Genomic DNA, 24,890 nt, shown 5'->3' on the forward strand with positions numbered 1-24,890 from the left:
CCAAGAGAACGACGACATGTGCGAAGGTCGAGGCCAGGATGAGAGATTTCAAGAAGACATGTTGGTGAATCTTTATTGAACCCACTGAGAGTAACAGCAAAAACTTGGAAACCACATAAATGCCCACTGAAAAATATATAGTGGCATAATTATACATATGTATTATACAACAGCAAAAATAACAAATAAGACATATACTATCAACGTGGATGAAGCTCACAGTGTGTTGATCAAGTTGCAAAAGGATAAATATGCACTTCTATAATGAGAGAAAACTTTTAAGACAACATGATGCATTCCTTAAAGATGAATAGAGAAAGAGGTATAAAGCAGTACATAGAAATAACCGAAATTCTAGTTGGGCACAGTGACTCACACCTGTAATTTCAGCACTTTGGGAGGCTGAGGTGGGCAGATCACCTGAAGTCAGGAGTTCGAGACCAGCCTGACCAACAGGGTAAAACCCAGTATCTACTGAAAATACAAGAAAAAAAGAAATAACCAAAATGCCTCTTAGAGGAAGAAAATGAAATCAGGGAGAGATACAGTAGAGATAAAATAAAGCAAAATGTTTTCTTTCTTAAGTGGGTATGTTAATGAAAAGATTTAGTCCTTCATTTTCTCTCAAGTCACCTTGACTCACCACCTCACTTACCATGGTGAATAATGCCCCGGTCTGCTAATTTCTGCATGAGTTTAATTGCCGTCTCTCTGTCGGAAGCCTCTTTGTGTTCAATCAGCCAGTCAATCAGTTCTTTTGCGACGAAACAGTTTGGGTAGGTCTTGAGATGATGACGTCTATCTTTAATAACCTTTTCTTCATGCAGCCTGAGCCTGAAAGAAAAATTAGCAATTACTTTGGAAATTTTGATGACAGCACAAATTATTAAACCAATCCCAGAGAGTAGTAACATAACAGAAGTTCCAAAGGCACGAGAGTGTTATTGAGTATCTTTAGCTCGCTTGGTGATTTCCATACTGTCAGAGCTCAAAGGCTCCAGAAAGTGACTCCAGCCTCTGATCTAGATGACAGAGGTAAATATGAGGGTAAAACAATCACAGCCAACCCAGAACTCTCCTGCCACTCCTGAGAGTGAGAAAAGCTCTCCATCCCCTACTCTGTCTCACTCCCTGCTTTTTCTCTCTCCAGTGGGGTTACTGTTTCAACCAGCAAACAAAAACCCTAGCAATATGCTGAAACAAAGTGCATCCTCTTTATCACAAATTGTTCAGGGCCCATCCTACTTGTAGTCATTCATTCATATAACAAATATTAATGGATGTCTACTACCTGCCTGTTAGGTAATTCTAGGCACTAAAAACATACATCAGGGTGTGGTGGCTCACATCTGTAATCCCAGCACTTTGGGATGTCGAAGCAGGAGGATCACTTGAGGTCAGGAGTTTGAGACCACCCTGGCCAACATGGTGAAAACCTGTCTCTACTAAAAATACAAAAATTAGCCAGGCATGGTAGCGGGTGCCTGTAATCCCAGCTACTCAAGAGGCTGAGGCAGGAGAATCGCTTGAACCCGGGAAGTGGAGGTTGCAGTGAGCTGAGATCGCACCATTGCACTTCAGCCTAGGCAACAAGAGTGAAACTCCTTCTTAAAATATATACATACACATATATATACATACATATACATATATATATATGCATCTTGAACTACTACTAGCCAATCTTGCCATCATAAAGGAAGAACCTGCCTAGAAAGAAAAACAACACAGAGCAAAGTGGACCAGATAGATAAGGAGATAGAGATAAAAGAGAGAGAGAGATTACAAACAACCCTGTTTGAGCACCTGAATTCAACAGTTCATGAAGTCACCTAACCTGGGTTTAAATTACATGAATCGATACATTCCCTGTGCTTTAGTGAATTGATTCAGGTATCTGTTACTAATACCAATATTGTCCCAATACACCCTCCAGCTGAATGCCAGCTTATGGCTCCATGACACGGAATGTTGCCACAGTGGTGCCTTCAGAGATCACATAAATGGCCAGAGCTATGTACTCTGCACCCAGTGGTTCCACAACTTCCTAGGGTCTGTTTCTCATTCTCCTGTCTCCTTCCCTTGTCCTGCTGTGATATGCACCTGTTGTCCTTGTTCCTAAACTCAAGCAGTTCCCCTGATCTGCTATTTCTGTTCTGCCGTGGTCTGCTACGTAGTCAGTATTTAGGAGTTAAAATATTTTGAGCAAAAGCCTGATACGAGCATCTATGAAGAAAGAAAATGAGCATTTTGGGCATGGAATTTATGACATCTATTTTGGTCACTCAAAGACTATCTTATATCCTTTATTACTGCTCTTTGGCTGAATGCTAAATAATTAGTAATAAATGTTACTTACTGTACAACGTTCTACCATCTGCCAATATTTATTATCTAAAACTTAAGAGTTAAGTCATACTATAGGATTGGCTAAGGAAAGGACATAGCAATGAATCCACTAGTAACAGAGATGAGGATATCAGTGATATCAGGAAAATACTGAAGGAGAGGTATCCAATAGACCCAGAAAACATTCTCATAAGATGGTGGTGATAGAGTAGGGCTGCCAGGTTTGGGAAGGAAAAAACAGACAGGAAACCCAGTCAAATTTGAATTTCAGATAAATAGCAAACCATTGTGTAGTAAAAGCATGACCCAAATATTGCATGGGACCTACTTATACTTTAAAAAAACAATTCATAGGTCTGGTGTGGTGGCTCACGCTTGTAATCCCAGCACTTTGGGAGGCCAAGGCAAATGGATCACGAGGTCAGGAGATCGAGACCATCCTGGCTAACATGCTGAAACCCTGTCTCTACTAAAACATACAAAAAATTAGCCGGGTGTGGTGGCGGACGCCTGTAGTCCCAGCTACTTGGGAGGCTGAGGCAGGAGAATGGTGTGAACCCGGGAACCAGAGCTTGCAGTGAGCTGAGATCGTGCCACTGCACTCCAGCTTGGGCGACAGAGAAAGACTCCGTCACACACAAAAAAACAAAAAATAATTCATTATACTGTATCTATAATTCAAATTTTAGTGGGCACTCTGCATTTTCTGACAACCTTATGGGGGATATATTTTATTCAACTTGCAGGTTAGTACATTAGGATTAATATTTTATGCTAAAAAAGAAAGGAACCTACATTGATGCCAGAAGACACTTTGAGTCCTTAGGGCTTCCTCTTCTAGGGAAAGCTAGTTATGTAATTTTTTTGGAGCACCTGAATCATCACGTTTAAGTATTTCAGAAGATACTTCAACCCATGTGCTTGGAGTTAGACTAGCTTTCATTTGCCAAGGACCAGGTAGGAAATGGGAACTGTAAAGATTATAAATTGGTAAAGCTGGTGGAGTGAAACCGAAGCACAGAATCTCCTTTTCTTCATATTAAGGAAAATAATTAAAAAAAAAAAAAAAAACAGCAAAAAGAAGTAGCCAGACAAGGAAAAAGAAACCCTAACTCCATAAATGTTTTTAAGCGGCATCCTAAGCAAATTAATGCTGGAACAGAAAACCAGTACCACATGTTCTCTCTTCTAAAAGGGAGCTAAACATTGTGAACACATGAACATCAAGAAGGGAACAACAGGCTGGCCGTTGCGGCTCATGACTGTAATCTCAGCACTTTGAGAGGCCGATGCAGGCGGATCACTTGAGGTCAGGAGCTCGAGACCAGCCTGGCCAACATGGTGAAACCCCATCCCTACTAAAAATACAAAAATTAGCCAGGCATGGTGGTGCATGCCTATAATCCCAGCTACTCAGGAGGCTGAGGCAGGAGAATCTCTTGAAACCAGGAGGCAGAGGTTGCAGTGAGCCAAGATCGTGCCGCTGCACTCCAGCCTGGGTGACAAGAGCAAAACTCTGTGTCAAAAAACCAAAAAGTAAACAGGCAACAAGAGACCCTGGGACTGATATGGCTTAACTGTGTCCCCACCCAAATTTCACCTTGAATTGTAATAATCCCCACATGTCAAGGGCAGGGCCAGGTGGAGAAAATTGAATCATGGGGCAGTTTTCCCCATACTGTTCACGTGGTAATGAATAAATCTCAAGATCTGATGGGTTTTTTTGTTGTTGTTTATATTATTTTTGTTTGTTTGTTTTTGAGACGGAGTCTCACTCTGTTGCCCAGGCTGGAGTGCAGTGGTGCAATCTCGGCTCACTGCAGTCTCCACCTTCTGTGTTCAAGTAATTCTCCTGTCTCAATCCCCGAGTAGTGGGGATCACAGCTGTGCGCCACCACTCCCAGCTAATTTTTTGTATTTTTAGTAGAGACGGGGTTTTGCCATGTTGGCCAGGCTGGTCTCGAACCCGTGACCTCAAGTGACCCACCCACCTCGGCCTCCCAAAGTGTTGTGATTACAGGCGTGCGCCACCACACCTAGCCTTGGTGTTTTTATAAATGGGAGTTTCGCTGCACAAGTTGTCTTGTCCACCACCATGTAAGAAGTCCTTTTGATCTTCCTTTGCCTTCTGCCATGATTATGAGACTTCCCCAGCCATGTGGAACTGACAGTCCATTAAACCTCTTTCTTTTATAAATGACCTAGTCTCAGGTATGCCTTTATTAGCAGCATGAGAATGGACTAATACAGGGGCTTACTTTAGTGTGCAGGGTGGGTGGAAGGTGAGGATCCAAAAACTACCTGTTGCCTACTATGCTCATTACCTGGATGGCGAAATAACCTGTACGCCAAACCCCTGCAACATGCAGTTTATTCATGTAACAAACCTGCATGTGAATTCCCTGAAGTGAAAACAAAGGTTGGAAAGAAAAGAATAATAAAATAAAAATAACAAACAAACAAACAAAAGGAATCATGATATAATAAAGTGATTTAGGCCTATATTACAGATAGGGTAGATTAGCCTTAAAATACTCTCTACTCATTGAAATGACCAAAAAAAGACTTTGTAATTTTTGAATAAAGGGAAAAGATGAAAACATAAATAAAGTAGCAGTCAAAAAAACAAACAGGAGATTTTGGAGTGGCAAGGTAAGGCGAGTACACTCTCATTACCCAGAAGCCTTGTTGCTAAGTCAATGAAATCCTCAGAATTTTCATTAATAACCCCAAAGTTTGAAGAAAAAAAAACCATAAATAACTGAGTTTTCTGTTTTCTGATTAGGAGACAGTTGAAATGGCTGATGGGGAAAGATAGGTGCAATGAAGGAAATGAAGAACTAGATCTTTTCTTTAACAGTGAAGCCTCCCAAGCTCAATAATAAATTTGGGGACCATTGCAGTGGCCAAAATATCCCTCGATAGCAGTGGGATCCATCTCTGACTATATGAAATGAACCCTAGGACAGGAAGTTGAACAAAACCTCAGAAGCAAGACTCTCTCCTTTCCATCACCAGGAGCCCTTAAGCTGTAAAACAGTGGAACAAATAATTAGCTATCAAATTTAGCTCAGAGGGGAAAATGACATTCTGAGATGACTTAGGAAGGTGCTAAGGAGATGTCACCTGTCTTTATTTCCAAGCACAGATAGAGTATGGACAGATTGAAAGCATGGACAGAACTGTCTGCATTAAGCATAAACATCATGGGAAAAAGCAAACCGCTAGGTGATAATGTGAAGCAAAAATAAATAATACCAAAAAAAAAAAGAAAGAAAGAAAAAAGAAAAGAAAGGAAAAACAGAGGAAAGGGAAAAAGAGCATTCAGCAGATAAGAAGAACTCTGTCTGAAAGAAAACACAATTCAAGAAACAGACAATTTCCTTAAAGTGTTCTGAACTATAAAAAATTTAAAAACAATTTCAAAAGAACATAAAGTCAGGAAAATAAGGACTCAAAGATAAAATAATTATGAAGAGGGAGATATAGATCTTGGAAAATAAATGAATGTCACACAGTTTATCAAGCAAATTATAAACTGTCAGGACAAATAAATCACATAGCTGAAAAAGGAAATTCTTCTTGAAAAAATACTTTGATAAAACAAAGAAGAAAAAGCAATTAAGGCAGATAGGCTGGGCATGGTGGCTCACAGGTATAATCCCAGGACTTTGGGAGGCTGAGGCGGGAGGATCACTTGACCTCAGGAGTTCAAACGAGCCTTGGTGACATGGCAAAACCCCGTCTCTACAAAAATACAAAAATTAGCTGGGTGTTGTGGCACACACCTGTAATCCCAGCTACTTGGGAGGCTGAAGTGTGAGCATCACTTGAGCCTGGGAGGCGGAAGTTGCAGTGAGCCAAGATCATGCCACCACACTCCAGCCTGGGCACCACAGAGAAACCTCATCTCAAAAATAAATAAATAAACACATACATACATATACAGCAGACAGAAATTAATAGACATGGAGATTTTTTAAGCCACTAAATTAATTTATAATATTACCTCAACATACATAATAAGTCTAAACAAAACCAACTAAAATAGCCTCTAGCACACAGCTCCAGGGAAGTCCCAAGTGATCTTTAGAACAAAAGAGGTGGCAGGAGTATTTCCCAGCAAGCCAATGAGGTTCAGTTCTTCCTTTTGACAACCAGGCCATGTTCCGGGATGGTGTTTCGGGAAGTGCAGACCCACCAACTCTTCCTGGGTCTGAAGTACTTCCTGGGGAGAAGCACTGCACACTATCCCTGCTGTCCCACCGGGGCCTGCTACATTTCCACTCCACACAGATTTGTTCATTTCCGACTATCACAGATTTCACCCCAAAATGTCAGTTCTGAGGATAATGAGAAAAACGGGATCAGGAATACAAAGACTTGGTTCTCACCCTGGTGCTGCCAGTAACTCTATAACCTCTGAGCATCAGAGTTTTTACTGGTAAAATGAAGATAATTTTACGCATCTATGTGCTAGGGACAGTTTGAACTGCTTTATGGGCATTAATCCTCACAACAACTCCCTGAGGCCGTCAATTCTAACACCACAAATGATACCTCTGTAGAGTTGTAATTATTAATAATAAAAACTAAGCAGCAGCTTTAAAAAAAAAACAAGTTTACATAGGGTGTGCTAAAGTCATCACATGAATCCTTCTAATTAATTCAGTGACAACGACGCTGAGTAATTTGTTTAACATGCTCAGAGTGGCAGAATGCAAAATATTAATTCTTAGATGCGATGTCTGTCAGGAATCCAAGAATAATGAAGGCCAATTTACTTAGAAATTAAAATGTGGAAGAACAAGCTACTGTGTAATTTGGTATATATAGTAGGAGGAGGAATATATTATGAGCCAAGAGATTTAGCTGCTGTAAACTTTCCAATCTAAAAGAATTATTAGGTAGTATTTATCTTTTTTATTTGAGACAGAGTTTCACTCTTGTTGCCCAGGCTGGAGTGCAATGGTGCGATCTTGGCTCACTGCAACCTCCACCTCCTGGATTCAAGCTATTCTCCTGCTTCAGCCTCCCGAGTAGTGGGGATTACAGGCGCCTGCCACCATGCCCAGCTAATTTTTTGTATTTTTAGAAGAGACGGGGTTTCATCATGTTGGCTAGGCTGGTCTCAACTCCTGACCTCAGGTGATCCGCCCACCTCGGCCTCCCAAAGTGCTGGGAATTACAGGCCTGAGTCACTGCACCCAGCCTATTTATCTTTAAATACTACAGAATAATTAGCCGGGCGTGGTGGTGTGTGCCTGTAGTCCCAGCTACTCGGGAGGCTGAGGCAGGAGAATTGCTTGAACCCAGGACTCGGAGGTTGCAGTGAGCCAATAGCACGCCACTGCACTCCAGCCTGGGTGACAGAGCAAGACCCTTTTTCAAAAAAAAACAAAAAACAAAAAACTACAGAATAGAACCTTTCAGTTATTATCCTTCCATGACCCTTCAGCTTAGGGCTAATTCTTAAACATTCCTGATTTCCACGAATTCCCAGCAAGGGTGGAAGGGGAAAAGTACTACACACTATTCCTACCGTCCCAGTGGGGCCTGGTACATTTCCACGTTTAAGAAAACTGAGCATGATGTGCCGGGTGGGGGGTGGGAAATAATTTTGGATCCAGGATATAGCCTAGAACTCAGTATTTTTAGACATGTCACCAGGGGTTAAAATCTGTAAGAAGTGTGCTATTATCTTCTTTTCTTTTGTAGTCAGAAACCCAGAATTCTAAAAATGAGCTTTGAAAACTGTATATTCCAGAAAAACTGTCCCAATAAAGAGATAAAAATTTTCACACTGCACACATATAAGTGTTTTGCCTGGCACAGCAAATACTTAATATTTGGTGAACCAATGAATGTATAAAGACACTAATAGAAATGATGTTATTTTCAGCTGGGCACGGTGGCTCACGCCTGTAATCCCAGCACTTTGGGAGGCCGAGGTGGGCGGATCGCCCAAGGTCAGGAGTTGGAGACCAGCCTGAGCAATACGGCAAAACCCCATCTCTACTAAAAATATAAAAATTAGCTGGGTGTGGTGGCACATGCCTTTAGTCCCAGCTACTATGCTGGCTGAGGTGGGAGGATCCCTTGAACCCGGGAGGCAGAGGTTGCAGTGAGCTGAGATTGCACCACTGCACTCCAGCCTGGGTGACAGAGCAAGACGCTGCCTCAAAAAAACAAAACAAAACAAAACAAAAAAAGAATTATTGGAGCAAAGGTAAAAAATAAATAAATAAATAAACTCAGTGCTAAAAGTCATCAAGGAAACTGGACCATCAGGAAGGAGAGAGGAGTGGAGGCAGCAAAGAGAAGGCAAGAAAGCAACAGGAAGCCCCTAAAGCAGCAAATGAGGGATCCAAGAGGAACAAGTTGCAGGAGTTCCTCAGTTCCTTAGAGTTTTCCAGTTCCTCTTCCAAGCCATGTGCACTCCTATAATAACTAAGACACTACCAATCCCGTCAGGGGGCTGAGTGGGCCTTGACTCCCTGAATCCAAAAGAACCTCACCTACCCATGAGCTAAGGAGGCCTGCCACCCTGATCCTAGGCCTCCTCTTCAGCTTCCTTGTCTCTCTCACCTCCCAGTCACATGCATTCCTGCTTTGTACTCTGAATATTCTGAACTCTTCTTCAGCCTCTGAACCCTCCATGCTAATCACCCGCCATGCCTCTGCTTAGAATGCTCCTTCTGCCTGCCTTCAATAATTCAAAACAATTTCACTTCTCTTCAAGGGTCAGCTTTTCAAGGGCACCTCCTCTGTGAACATTTTCCCAGCCTTTCAAAGCCAGAAAACAGCCTTCTCTCTCCTCTATTCTCCCACAATATTTTAGCGCTAACAGTAACGCATTCATCGCACTGTATTACAACTAGATGACATCAGGGATACTAAAGGAGAGTTGCTTATTTGTTGTTGCAATTCTAGTGCATAGCAAATAGTAGGAGATAGCAATCTCATTGATGTGAAAGTTAATTCGTGCATATTATGTATTCAGCATGGTGGGAAGCATAGCTAGAATAGTTTTCTGAGCAGCAGAGTCCCCATCAATCCACATTAAACCATTGGGAAGAGTGACCATCTGTATTTTAGCTGCATTTTCAATCCCACTGGCTATGAAATATAAATTAAGAAAAAAGAAAAAAAAAAAACCTTCCTATTATTCATCTCAGACAGCTGGTTCACAGGCTTTAGATTCAAGGTGATTCTGTAATGTTCTATTCCTGTCCAGCTAACCAGCTGCTGAAATTGCATCAGACCATTTCCTCTTCCAGCCCTAAGAGAACAAACATTACTGGGTGCAGGGTGTTCATAATACCTGCAAAATCACTGTCCATCTGATAAGAAAAGTAGAAATTGTTTTTCAAAAATAGCTTGCAGAGAACTGCAGCAGATTGTGGGACTCAGGGAACAAAGGGGAGATTGAAACCACATATTCTCATTTTAAAACAGCGTCATAAATCTCAGCCAAAGTAAACAGTTTAACAAACACAGCAAGCCAAATAGTGGGGCTGACAGCGTGAGCCTGTGATTTGGGCAACAGTATTGACATAGATGTGCTTTAAACTACAGCTATCCTCCTTTCCAGATGTTCTGCAACAGCTTATATATGTCCTTGGGGATCTGAGAACCCGGGGAAAGTCACTCTTTATCACTCACCCTTGAAAGACTCTGAGTCTAAAAGAACAAAACAAAAACAGGAAAAATGAAATCTAACACACTGCATATCCTTTTAATACTTGAACTTATTTTCTAATTCAGATTTTTAATTATCAAAATAATATATGCTCACAGTCGAAAAGAATTCAAATATGTATAAAAATGAAAATCAAAAGTCTCTTTCCTTGGTTCAGATGAACAGACAATTATTAAAGCTGGGTTAACTGGCCATGAACTGATCATTGCTGAAGCTAGGAGATGGGGACATAGGAGGTCACTATACGTTTCTACCTACTGTGCCATACATATGTTTGAGGCTTTCCTTGACCTCCACTTTCCAAAGGAACCTAATGCAATAGCTGCTTATGTATTCTTACAGAAATCTTCTATGTATGTGCACACATATGGCTATATATGTATATTTTTTTACATGAAATGGGATAATACACATTTCATGTAGTTTTGCTTCAAAAAAATGCTTGAATTTTCCCAACCTGATCAGAACAAAAGAACAAATACAGAAATAGGCAGGAAAGAGAATAGAACTGGTTCATGTAAATAGAGCACAGGTGATTCTGTAGAGCCAGAAACAATTGGTCTTGGACAACACACACACACACACACACACACACACACACACACACACACACTGCAAATAGCTGTAGTAACCACTCTATAAGGTGGTCCATGGCCGGGCACAGTGGCTCAGGCCTGTAATCCCAGCATTTTGGGCGGCTGAGGCGGGCGAATCACCTGAGGTCAGGAGTTCAAGACCAGCCTGACCAACATGGAGAAACCCCGACTCTACTAAAAATAGAAAATTAGGCCAGGCACGGTGGCCCACGTCTATAATCCCAGCACTTTAGGAGGCCAAGGCAGGTGGATCACGAGGTCAAGAGATTGAGACCATCCTGGCCAACATGATGAAACCCTGTCTCTACTAAAAATACAAAAATTAGCTGGGTGTAGTGGTGCGTGCCTGTAGTTCCAGCTACTCGGGAGGCTGAGGTAGGAGAATCGCTTGAACCCAGGAGGCAGAGGTTGCAGTGAGCCAATATCACGCCACTGCATTCCAGCCTGGCAACAGAGCAAGATTCCGTCTCAAAAAAAAAAAAAAAAAAAAAAGCCAGGCATGGTGATGCATGCCTGTAATCCCAGGTACTCAGGAGGCTGAGGCAGGAGAATCACTTGAATCCAGGAGGCGGAGGTTGCAGTGAACTGAGATCGCACCATTGCCCTCCAGCTTAGGCAACAAGAGTGAAACTCCATCTCAAAAAAAAAAAAAAAAAAAAAAGGTGGTCCATGCCAAATGTTTTACTAGCAATGGCTCTGTGAATAAAGAACAAATCAGAGTCCCAGCTTCTATACAGAGCCCTTCCAGGGCTCATGTCAAGTTAGTACAAAGCAAAGTTCCATGCAAGCTCTGTGTCTTGTCACTGCAATGGATTGAGAGGATAAACATACCCAGGAAGGAAGCATGTTTCATTCTGAATCTCATATATCATGTACTGTCTTTGAAATCAACATGGAGTATTAGCAGAGTGAGACAATGTAACACACATAAGAGGGCATGTTTGCTCATTTCTGTTTGCCAACATAATTTCACAAAGCCCTTGACTCTGTAACAACATGTAGCTCTCTAGACAGATACTTTGAAGAAAAAACAGGATAGTGCACACAGCCCCCTAGGTCTCTTGCCTGAGTCACCATACTCCTTAAAAGATAAATGAGGCCCCACACCATGGCTCACGCTTATAATCCCAGCACTTTGGAGGCCAAGGCTGTCAGATTGCTTAAGCCCAAGAGTACGAGACCAGTCTTGGCAATATAGTGAAACCCCATCTCTATCAACAAAAATTTAAAAATTAGCTAGGCGTGGCAGCACACGCCTCAGCCTGGGTGACAAATCTAAACCCTGTCTCAAACAAACAAACAAAAAAGAAAATAAACAAATGATAAAGGACTCTAGTCCTTGCCTTTTCCTACCCACAAGATAACATCTGAAGGGTTAGTAATTATGCCTCTGTAATCTACAACCAGATGCACTCTTATATCCAAACCTTGACGTGATTCAGCTTAATGTAATTTCTGAACAAGTCTGATGTGATTTTGCATGTATTAAACCTCCACCACCTGTATATAAGCAATGGGCTGAAATACTGTGCCGGGGCAGTTGGATAGAACCTCTCTAAAGGGCTGCTCCTGAGCTCCTGGCCCCTGTCTATAGTCCTCAGTAAGCCTTCCAAATAAAACTAACTTTAATTATTTAAAAGCTTAACTTTTTCTTTGGTGGACAGCAGACATAGTAACAGTAATACCTTACATCTGAATGGAGCCATAATACACTATCAGAGTTGAGCCTTATAATATCCCTGTTGGCTGGGTGCTGTGGCTCGTGCCTGTAATCCCAGCATTTTGAGAGGCCGAGGTGGGTGGATCACTTGAGGTCTGGGGTTTCAGACCACCCTGGCCAACATGGTAAAACCCCATCTCTAAAAAATAAAAGCAAAAAAAATTAGCCTAGCATGGTGGCATGTGCCTGTAATCCCAGCTACTCAAGAGACTGAGGCAGGAGAATCACTTGAACCCAGAAGGTGGAGGTTGCAGTGAGCTGAGATCGCGCCACTGCACTCCAGTCTGGATGACAGAGAGAGACGTCATCGCAAAAATAATAATAATAATAATAATAATAATATAAAATATCCCTGTCAATCAGGAAGGCAATGTCATTATTAATAGATAGATAAGGAAGGAAGCTCAGAAAAATTAAAGTGACTTGCTCAAGTCACATTTTTAATGAAGAGTCAGGACTTGAACGCAGATCTTCTGATTTCTATGTTTAGAGAGCTTTCTGTGCTACCAAATGGTAAATGGCAGAAGTATCTGTTTTCTGCCTATTTTATGCTCATACAGGCTAAGGAGAAGAAAACATTCTAGCTATGTTAAAGTGCCATGATAAAAGTGAGAATGTATGCAATTTATATATCACACAGATACTGCTACCAATATAAATACAGATGGGGCTCAGAGAAGTGCCTACAAAAGAAGTCATCACATTGTCCTCATGTTTGCATGAGCCAATGTTGTATGATTAAGATGACACTCCTGGCAGCATCCAGGAAATGGGGTTGGTGAGTTAGACCATTCCAAAGAGTTGGTGTCAATGCATGTGGGACACATAATGAATACTTTTTGATGATGCGTGTGTAAATGTTCACCAGGCCCTTTCAATCTCTCATCTCATCCTTGAGATAGGAGGTAAATACAGGGTCCCTAAGTCAGCCTTCCTTATTGCCTTTGACTTGAGACTTTTACTTCATTCTTCCTCCATGTGAGCTCTTTTCCAAAAGGTCTCCAATAACAAGCAAAGAACAGAGATTACATCAACATCTCCACCTCTGATCTACCCTCTGAAACCAGAAGAATGGTGCTCTTCCCACTTGCAAAGTACCTTTCCAAGAAGCACCAAGACTTTTTTTTTTTTTTTTCCAAACAGATCATTATTTGCTTACACACCAGCCCCAGGAGTATTAGGCCTCTAATTGCCATTTTTCAGCTGAAGAAACAAGCCCAGAATCATTCAGGGAACTTGCTGAGGACAGAGTGACTCAAAAGATCAGTACTGGTTACTGCATCACAAGTCCTTGCTGTCTTGTTAGAAGACAGGGGTAGCACACTCCCTGCCCTGTGGCATCTGCTTCCTTCCAATCTGGGTCCCCGTCCCTGCTGTGCCCTCTGTAATGAGACGAAGCTGTGTCTTGGCTCCTTCCTTTCCACAAACACAGGGTTTGCTCTTCACTTACAATACTAGTTCTCAAACTGGGGCATACATTGTGTCCCTCCCCTCACTTCTGGTCTCCAAGGTCAAGCATATGGCCAATAATCATTGTTTTTCAGGTGGCAGCAAGTAGGAGAGAAGAAAGGAAAGCATAGCTTCCAGTTGGGATAAGGGGCCCAGTTGCATTTGTTAGCAAATAAACTTCCTGCCATGCTAATTCACTATTCACCATTCACTTAGAGCAGACCTGTAGAGCTAGACAGCTGGGGTTCAAATCAACATCCACCCATTATTCACTGTGTAACTTTGGACAAAACATTCAACTTCTCAGTGCCTTCACTTTCTTGTCTATAAAATGGGAATGATAGAGTATGTCTCATAGGGTTATTGAGAGGATTAAATGAGAGTCAGATTTTGCCAGAAGTGCCATCAAGAGGCCACTAAGTAGCATTTCAGCTTTTTTTTTTTTTTTTTTTTTTTTTTTTTAACAAATGAAGTCCTGAATCAAGGAACAATTAATTGATTGGCAAGTACTGGAGAGACTTGGTTGTTCTCTTTTGTTAAAGGATTAGAAAGAGGGCCCTTCTGGTGGAGTGGTAAATCAAAGCAGAGAAAAGTCCAGGTGAGAGAGTGCTTGGCCACTCCTTACTGTGAGGTTTGCTGGAATCAACCTCATGTCTTCTACGGTATCAACCTAACTGATAGCCAAAATCACTTAATTGTCTTAACTGGAAAGAAATGTCAGGCAACCTACTTCAAGTCCTTGCCAATATCACTGTTTTCCAGCTGGAAAAATGGAGACTTACAGGAGTTAGGTAACTTGCCTCTTTTCCCAGATGAGACTTCCACCTTGACCTCCTGACTGCTACCAGAATATTGGCTGAGCGCCACTATGGAAACAGAAGTTGCTAATCTAGTGCTTTAACCAAGAGTGGACCGCTGATGAGAGAGCTAGCCTGGGATCTGTTTGTGACAGCCCTGCAAGTCATCTCTGAAAACACCCAGATGCTACTCACTCTTGAGAAAGACACTGCATTGCAATGAAACGTTTAGTCCTGGAAACTGAAAACATCTTCCCTAAGAAGAAACAGTCTCAGGGACAATTTTAGAAAAAGACAAAATATATAGAAAGATCAAATATAAAAATATTATTTAAATAATAACCAAAATAGGCCAGGTGTGGTGGCTCACACCTGTAAGCTCAGCACTTTGGGAGGCTGAGGCAGGCAGATCACAAGGTCAAGAGATCGAGACCATCCTGGCCAACATGGTGAAACCCACCTCTACTAAAAAATACAAAAATTAGCTGGGCATGGTGGCACATGCCTGTAGTCCCAGCCATTTGGGAGACTGAGGCAGGAGAATTGCTTGAACCTAGGAGGCAGAGGCTGCAGCGAGCCAAGATTGCGCCACTGCCCTCCAGCCTGGCGACAGGCTGGGTAATAATATTACCCAATATACCACCCCCTCATGGAATATAAAAATACACACGAGGTAATCTGCAGACTGCTGCAACTATTACAGTCAGAAAAGGTGACAGCAGTAATTCTCAAAAGTAGACTATGTTAGAATCATCTGAAGGGCTTGTAAAACACAGAAGGCTGGGCCCCACCTCCTATGGTTTGTAATTCAATAGGTTTGGGGTGGGCCCAAGGATTTGCAGTTTTCAAAAGTGCTTGGGGGGTTGGCAGGCTCACGCCTGTCATCCCAGCACTTTGGGAGACCCAGGCAGGTGGATCACCTGAGGTCAGGATTTCCAGACCAGCCTGGCCAACATGGTGAAACCCCGTCTCTACTAAAAGTACAAAAATTAGCCTGGTGTGGTGGCAAGCACCTGTAATCCCAGCTACTAGGGAGGCTGAGGCAGGAGAATCACTTGAACCCAGGAGGCAGATGTTGCAGTGAGCCAAGATCGTGCCACTGCACTCCAGCCTGGGAAACAGAGCGAGACTTCATCTCAAAAAAGAAAAAAAAAAAAGGCTTGGGTAATGCTGATGATACTGATTAGGGACCACACTTTGCAAACCCAGTGGGGTTGGAATGAAACAGAGCCAACATTGCGTTATGAAATAAATAAGAGGGTGGGTGTGGTGGCTCATGCCTGTAATTCCAGCATTTTGGGAGGCCGAGTCCGACAGATCACTCAAGGTCAGGAGTTCAAGACCAAGCTGGGCAACATAGCAAAACCCCGTCTCTACAAAAAAAAAAAAAACAAAAATTAGACAGGTGTGGTGGCACTCGCCTGTCATCCCAGCTACTTGGGAGGCTGAGGCAGGAGAATCGCTTGAACCCAGGAAGTAGAGATTGCAGTGAGCCAAGATCGTGCCACTGCACTCCAGCCTGGGTGACATAGCGAAACTTCTCAAAAAAAGAAAAAAAGAAAGAAAAGGAAAGGAAAGAAAAGAAAAGAAAAAAGAAAAGAAAAGAAGGCTGGGTAGGTATGAAAGCCATTCCCATTTTGATGGGGAAGAAATTTAAACTAGGAAGCCTCAGGATTTAGAAAGAAAAGCAGGACGGCTTGTCCCGCTGATGAGAAAGGATGCAGAGAGGTGACACTAGGGCATGGTGTCAACTTGACAACTGTCCAAGCCTCGATGGAACAACAGAAGCCAGGGCCTGTGTTGTCTCTAGGAGGAGTCAGGACACCTAACTGAAGAATGTGCATTGCTGGTTTAGGTAACGTGGTCTGGGCAGATCTCTCACCCAACTAGACCTCAGCTTCCTGAGGAAACTGACTGGATTTATCTCTAGAATCTCTCAACTCAAACTTCTCAGGTTTTTATGGACACCCTGATGAACCTTGAGAAATAAAAACATTTTATCTGAGGAATATGAGCCCCTTTAAACTATCAGGCTTAGAAAGACATTTACAAGGTAACAGCAGTCACATCCCAGTCTCACTTGAGCTAAATAATTACCTCTTGAAGACACTTAGTTTGTGGGCTAAGACTGACACTAAGTAGCCATAAAATGCCATATACTCTGTAGTTCAACAATGTACAGCCAATCACCAATCAATGTTATTTCTGTAAACCAATGAAAATCCCTGATGAACAACTTTTGTCATTGCCTTTAAAATGACAAAATTTTTCCTTTTCGTCCTTTTTTTCCTTTAAAGATGTGAACCTCTCTTTTGTTTTCCAGACCACTCCCCAAGGCAGCTTGGAAGTGCCCGGTGCTGCAGTTCTCAAACTTTGAGCTTGAATAAACACTCTTTAAACTAGATTCTGGCCAGGTGCAGTGGCTCATGCCTATAATCCCAGCACTTTGGGAGGCTGAGGCAGGGGCATCACTTGAGGTCAGGAGTACGAGACCAGCCTGGCCAACATGGTAAAACCCCATCTCTACTAAAAATACAAAAATTAGCTGGGTGTGGTGGCAGGCGCCTGTAATCCCAGCTACTAGGGAGGCTGAGGAGGGAAAATCTCTTGAACCCTGGAGGTGGAGGTTGCAGTGAGCCAAGATCAGGCCACTACACTCCAGCCTGGGCAACAGAGCAAGACTCCATCTCAAAAAAAACAAAAAACAAAAAAAAAAAACCACTAGATTTTAGGTTGACAGCCTCTAGGATACATCCTCACACACAAGATCAAAATAGAATCAACTGTGTTGGGCACATTTTGTACTGAAAAGATCTACCGTAAACCACAAGGCCAGGGAGCACTAAACAGCAAATCTCATTTCCTTTGGGCTTCCAAACAAGGATGAACACATTAAAGTGAATCTTGTGCTAAGCATGCTGTACAAACACTGTCTAGGGTTACGATCATCTATTTTCAGTTCACAGGACAGATGCTGAGGCTGCCAAAGTGCCACAGGCTTTGAGTGTTGCACGTTTATGACATGAAAATAGACAAGGTTTCTCTGGATTTAAAAGTATTTCAAGTCTTCAGAAGTGTTCTCAGGGACATTCGCAGCTATCGTGGAGGCAGCTTTCAGTTAAGGGGCTGGCAAAAATTTCTCAACCGAAACACATTTATTGATTCCCAACTGCATACCTGGCATAGCTGAAACAACTGTTCGTGCTGGCCCAGTTTCTGGAGTTCAAGGATTATGTAACTGAAACAGGTGTTGTTTCTTCCATATGGAAATGTTGTATTCTATATGTTAGGGAATTGTGTGTGTGTATGCCAGTCAAAGTTTCCTTAATGTGTTAAAACTCAATCTAGCCAACATTATTTTCCTCTTCCAGTTTTAGCCCAATCCTTCCTTTCTGCCTCTTCCCTATATTTAGGCTACTCCCTTTTCAGAATATGCTCTCCCTCTTTTCCTATTTATCCACCAAACTCAAATGCCTCAGCCTTCTTCCACGATGTGTTCTTTCATCCAACAGACATGATCTACTTTCTAAAATGCTCATGTTTACCTATATAATATTTTGTATTACTTTAATCTTATTTGCATTAATTCTCTTCAAGTATACTGCAAATTTGATGAGTAAAAAACTATCTCATTCTTCTTTCATATTTCCCAAAGTGTGTGGGACAGGGCTTAGGGTAACTGACACTCTGTGAGTAGAAAGGTTTGGATTTTCATCTTCGTTTCAGGCTGGACAGAAGAAACCACAGTGTAGTACAGAATGCAAAACTTGAGCCTCTAGTGTGGGGTCCTTTGACAGTTGTGTCGATAGCAGTCATGTCCATGGAAGAGAAGGACTTCAGAATGTTTCTGCCATCACCTTTCTATTAATATGAACAAGTATTTGGACTACCCATGTGTGTGTTTAGTTCCACTGGATAAGAAATGTTACATAACCCTTCCTTCAGGAAGGCACATCTTATTCTTCACAGAATGTGTACACAGCAGGGGCCGGGTGTGGTGGCTCAGGCCTGTAATCCCAGCACTTTGGGAGGCTGAGGCGGGTGGATCACCTGAGGTCGGGAATTCAAAACCAGCCTGACCAATTCGGTGAAACCCTGTCTCTACTAAAAATACAAACTTAGCCGGGCATAGTGGCACATGCCTGTAACCCCAGCTGCTTGGGAGGCTGAGGCAGGAGAATCGCTTGAACCCGTGAGGCGGAGGTTGCGGTGAGCCAAGATGGCGCCACTGCACTCCAGTCAGGGTGACAAGATCGAAACTCCATGTCACAAAAAAAAAAAAAAAAAAAAAAAAGAATGTCCTGGCTGTGGCTGAAGTCCTGGCTGTGGCTGAAGCTCTGTCTGCTGTCAGGATCCAGGCAGCTGTGGATAGGTGTAACTCAGTCTGGTTCACAGGGCACTCCAGGAGACAATGGACAGCTGAGCAAAGAAGTCAGAGCATTAGCTAGCAGGGAAATTGATAGAAGGCCACAGTATCTGGTCAGTCCCAAAGATAAAGAGCCAACACTGAAGGTGCTCCTGTTCACTGAAGTCCTGTGAGGCAATGGGCAGAGGCAGCTCTGCTGCGTTGAAAAGATAAAATGGCACCCACCAAAAATGCTGAATACTGAAAATCTCAGATGCAGTGATGGAAACACACACATACAAACACACACACACACTAGGAAACAAAAAAGTCACAAATGATCTCAAACCACTCCACATTAAGCATTTTGGGGGTTAACTATCCCTTACTCATCATTAACTCACATAGTCAAATGTTTAGGCCATCTTTGGTACTCAGTGCAGACATCAAATACACATGGTACTGTGATTTCTTTTTATGTCTAACAGAATGTGAGTTAAAATGAAGCCTGGGGGCCAGGTGTGGTGGCTCACGCCTGTAATCCCAGCACTTTGTGAGGTCGAGGCAGGTGGATCACTTGAGGTCAGGAGTTTGAGACCAGCCTGGCCAACATGGTGAAACCCTGTCTCTATTGAAAATACAAAACTTAGCCGGGCACCTATAATCTCAGCTACTAGGGAGGCTGAGGCAGGAGAATTGTTTGAACCTGGGAAGCAGAGGTCGTAGTGAGCCGAGATCGTGCCATTGCACTCCAGCCTGGGCAACAGAGCAAGACTCTATCTCAAAAAAATAAAAAATAAAAAATTAGGCCTGAAAAAAATTCAAAAACCCTACAAATTTATATTTCACTATTGACTATGTAGAAAACAAAAATGTTTCCCAGGGCTGCATAAAAAATGCTATTTCACATATCTGATACCACCCTCAGGAAAATCTTCTTTTCTATGTCTGTTAGACACAGCCAGTGAAAAGCACCTTCTGGTAATCTGTATATTGGTTTACACCAGGTTTGCATTTTCCCTTTCTTAACATAGGTGCTCTGACTCTTGCAGGTGTTCTATACACTTAGAGTCAAATTTTTGGGCTACCTGTTTCCCAGTCTAGCCCCTGAGTACTCTTGGTATATGCCTGTATATGATGAGGCTTTGGTAGATAAAATCTCATATATCTACATACACCTCTATCTGGATCCCCAGGTCACTCAAACAGTTTGAGGATCAGAAAAAAATACAAGAGGCACCAAAACCATTATCAACAGCCAAGTGGAAATTTATGTCAGGTGTGAGTGAGACTTTAGGTGGTAGCTCCAGATTATCCAGTGTTCTATGTATCTGATACCTAATGAGGTTCTACATAATAACAAATGCAAATTTCATGTGCTCAGCACATTATGGCTTATAAATTACCTCTACATACTGCATCTCATTTGCAAAAACTTGATTTGGCAAACAAGCATGTAACCTAGTTAAGAGATGATTAATCCCTGTCTGTAGACGAGAAAAAGGTTCAAAAGTCTGGTGATTGGAGTTGGTTATTAATAGTTTGCAAGTGGCCAGGCCACATATAGAACCTAGAACTTAAGGTTTTTCACTCATCAAGACTCACATTTGAGAGTATATTTAGTCTTATTAATATTTCTGCATGGTTTGCAATTGGTTACATTAATGGTTTTATCTGTAGTGTTATTTTGCATATTTATACCTTTCATGCCACCCTAAAGTCTCTGTTTTCTCTCTGTAACTTTCTACTTTGCTGTGGTAGATGGGCAGGTATTCAAACTCTGCTGATGCCTATATAAAGACGGAAAACTTAACTCTATTTAGAGCCCCAAGAATGCCGACAGGGTGCCAAACACCTGTGGCTACTTATAAAATACAGCACTCATTAAGCCAAAGACCGTGTCTTCTAAAGATAGCTAGGTAACTAAAGATTTCATCAGTTATCTGTCACATTCTCCTGACAGCTGTCATTTGAACTGGGGTGTCACTTGGCAAGAACTAAAAAGTCACACTCTATTAATTAGGCTACCAGAGGCAAGGTAGGCAAGCTGAAAGAGGACCCTTTGGAAATCATTAAGATTCTAGAGAGCCTTTGAAAGTCTTTTCTCAACTTAACATAATCACGCTACTGCACCTGTCTCCAATATCTTTCCATCCTAGCATTTGTTATTATGTGAGATGCTAGGAAGCAAAGCCAATATGACAAACTCTCACTCCAGGCACCAAGAAGTAAATGATACTTGTGTTCTGAGAAGTAGTGGGCTGTTATGTCATGGTTTTTAAATGAGGCCCTGGCATCTATTTTAGCCTAGGGCTCTGTTCCTTGGTGACTCTAATTTACATCACAGTTACATTTGCCCTGGAGGAATCTGATAACTCTCTGATTTATTTTTCCAACGAAATGTAAAATGTCCAGAAAACGAGTCTGCATTTTTCAGACTTGTAATTTTCCCACTGATTATACAAGGGAAGCTCAGGGACAAACAGCTTGATTCAATAGCAACTCAAGTCCTCAATTTCTTTGTTGTAAGAAAAGAGCTGCAACCAGCCTGGCCAACATGGAGAAACCCCATCTCTACTAAAACTACAAAAATTAGCCAGGCGGGGTGACGCATGCCTGTAGTTCCAGCCACACTTGTCCCACAAGACAGCCCCCACTCCAGATACCAATTACAAGTAGCAGGCGGTCACCTATACTTTTAACTGACTGACTTTAAATCAAGGTTCCCCTCATCTCCTCCACAAGTTGAAATAATTTGTTGGAAAGGCTCACAGAAGTCATGGAAACACTTACTTACATTTATTGGGTTAAAAAATTTTTTTTCATTTTTTTTTTTATACTACCAGGGTCTCGCTATGTTGCCCAAACTGGCCTGGAACTCCTGGCCTCAAGCCATCCTTCTGCCTGGGCCTCCCAAAGTACTGGAGTTACAAGTGAGCCACTGTGCCTCACCCATTACTGGTCTTTTATCCAGTGTATTAGAGGGGATACTGATGAACGCCAGATGGAGATGGATAGGGCAAGGTATAGAAAGGGGGACACAGAGCTTCCATGCCCTCTCTTGGCCAGCCACCCTCCCAGCACCTACCCATGTCAGCAACTCAGAAGCTCATCAAATTTCATTGTTCAAGAGCCTTAGAGTTTGATCTCCAGCCTCCTTCAGCCTCCACTTTTCCTGGTGGTTGGTGGATGGGGTTGAAAGTTCCAACCCTCTCATCCTCTATTCACTTGGTCTTTCTGATGGCCAGCCCCATTGTGAGGCTAGCTAGGGGTCCCACCCTAAGTCACTTTATTAACATAAACTCAGTTGTGCTAATAAGGGCTTATTATAACAATAGACTCTCTTGTCACTTGGGAAATTCTGAGAGTTTAAGCTCCGTGAGGAACCAGGGACTAAATACATTTCGTATTATCACAGTAACTCAATTGCCCTCCATTGATTCATGGATTCTTATTTTCCTTTCTTTCCCCCCCCCCTTTTTTTTTTTTTTTTTTTAAACAGAGTTTCTTTCTGTTGCCAGGCCGGGGTGCAATGGCATGATCTCGGTTCACTGCAACCTTCAAGCGATTCTCCTGCCTCAACCTCCCAAATAACTGGGATGACAGGCATGCACCACCACGCCCCACTAATTTTTGTATTTTTAGTAGAGATGGGGTTTCACTGTGTTGGCCAGCCTGGTCTCAAATGCCTGACCTCAAACGATCCGCCGGCCTTTGTCTCCCAAAGTCCACCACGCCAGTCCTTATATTCTTTCTCTACCTAAAAAGTCATCTCCCTAAGGGCAAGAATCATGGTGTCTATTTCTTGATATTTTGTTTAGTACAAGCAAAAGCTGGTCCCACAGGCCCTCAATAAATATTTATAGACTGATTAACTAAACATACAATATTATCGGCAAGCATATGTATTTAAAAAATCATTCTGGGAAGAAAAAATTTTTTTAAAAAGGATATATCTAGGTTTCTTTGAAATTTGATGAAGAAATCTGTGCCCTATATATTTCTTAAAAATCTCAAATTAATCTGTAATACAATGTTAACTGCACACAAAACACTACCCTTCAACCTTGTTCCAATCCATCCATTAGTAGGAAGGTAGTGTCATGGGCCAGATCTTATGTTTTGTTGCCATGTGAAAAACAGTTCTGTTGCTACAACATCATAGACCCCTGGATTCAAAAGTCAAACAGAAAAATATGCTTTTGGTGTTGTTATCATCACCAGTAAGAGCCACGGTGGGAGGAAGAATAGCCTCATTCTCTTCGCCTGCTTATACAAGGGCTATTTACCATGTTGATAGTCCTTTCATCCCTGCCAAGAGAGTCACAATATCCCTTTTATTAATCACTCACCACAGGCGCCATGTAATGCACAGGAATACTATTGGCCCTGATGAACAACGCGAATGCCCTCAGAAGACACAGAGAAATTATGTGAGGGTCTTGACAACTCTAAGATAAACAGAGAGGGCTAGAGCTCAAAATCAAAGCTCTGGTGTCCTGCGTAGAGCTCTGGGAAATCCTATGAAGGCCTGCCTTCAGTAAAGTCTATAAACATTTGTCACCAGCCATCACTTGAGGCTTATGGTCCAGCAATAGGGAAAATCAAACTCAAACCAACAACCCATATTTATTGGGTGCCTAGTAATGCTAGACAACGGGTATACAGCAGTGAATCTGACAGACCTGGCCTCTCTCACAGGGCTTAGAGTCTTAACAGTGGCCTACAAAGGGGGGGCCTAAGACCAACCATTGGTTCACAGCTAGAAAACATCAGCATATCTATGCTTATTCTTAAAAGAATTTTAAATAATTTTTTTTCCTTTTGAGACAGGGTCCCACTCTTTCACTCAGGCTGGAGTGCAGTGGCACAATCTTGGCTCACTGCAACCTCCACCCGTTGGTCTCAAGTGATCTTCCCACCTCAGCCTCCTGAGTAGCTGGGATCACAGGCATGCACCACCATAACCGGCTTTTTTTTTTTTTTTTTTTTTTTTTCATATTTTTAGTAGAGATGGGGTTTCATCATGTTGCTTAGGTAGGTCTTGAACTCCTGAGCTCAAGCAATCTGCCTGCCTTGGCCTCCCAAAGTGTGGGATTACAGGTGTGAGCCACTGCGCCCAGCAAAAAATTTGTGTGTGTGTACATTTATGATATACATAATGCATTAGTATAGTAGTACATGTGTGTAACTGTTACATTAAGCCAGGCACAGAGGCTCATGCCCATAATCCCAGCATTTTGGGAGGCTGAGGCAGGAGGACTGCTTGAGCCCAAGAGTTCGAGACCAGCTTAGGCAACATAGCGAGACCCTGTCTCTATAAAAATAAATAAATAAATAACATTTTAATAATTGGCCAGGTGCAGTGGCTTGTGCTTTTAATCCCAGCACTTTGGGAGACCCAGGCAGGTGGATCACTTGAGGTCAGGAGTTCGAGACCACCCTGGCCAACATGGTAAAACCCCATCTCCATTAAAAATACAAAAGTTAGCTGGGCATAGTGACATGTGCCTGTAGTCTCAGCTACTCAGGAGGCTGAGAGACAGGAGAATCACTTGAAGCTGGGGGGCGGAGGTTGCAGTGAGCCGAGATCATGCCACTGCATTTCACTGCACTTCATCCTGGGCAACAAAGCAAGATTCTGTCTAAAAAAAAAAAACCCCTGTACTGGGGAAAAATCTATGCCTAAATTATTTTTACAGATAGGGATGGGCAAGCAGAAACATCAGAAACATCGAAAACCACTAGACGACAGGACTATTTGAACTTTCCTAAACATGCCATGTTATTTCACACCTTTCTTTCTACCTGCTCTTGTCTCTGTATGGTGCTTCTCCCTTCCTGCACTGCACTCCTAGTAAAAACACCTCCAAACTTCAAACCTGGCTCAGCTGTCACCTGCTGCAGGAAGTCTTGGCTATCTCACACTCCC

At 42.3% G+C, this 24,890-nt stretch overlaps 1 protein-coding gene across 2 annotated transcripts in view; it reads right to left on the bottom strand.

The window, feature by feature from the left end:
- LOC105468523 (DEP domain containing MTOR interacting protein) overlaps positions 1–24,890 on the bottom strand; it is a 211,213-nt gene that overhangs the window by 154,557 nt on the left and 31,766 nt on the right. For both annotated transcript variants that reach the window (XM_011718740.3, XM_011718739.2), the window contains exon 2: positions 656–834. In XM_011718740.3, the coding sequence (XP_011717042.1) occupies positions 656–834 (179 nt within the window). The remainder of the gene's footprint in view (positions 1–655; positions 835–24,890) is intronic.

Source organism: Macaca nemestrina, chromosome 8 (assembly GCF_043159975.1).
Source record: "Macaca nemestrina isolate mMacNem1 chromosome 8, mMacNem.hap1, whole genome shotgun sequence".
Taxonomy (NCBI): domain Eukaryota; kingdom Metazoa; phylum Chordata; class Mammalia; order Primates; family Cercopithecidae; genus Macaca; species Macaca nemestrina.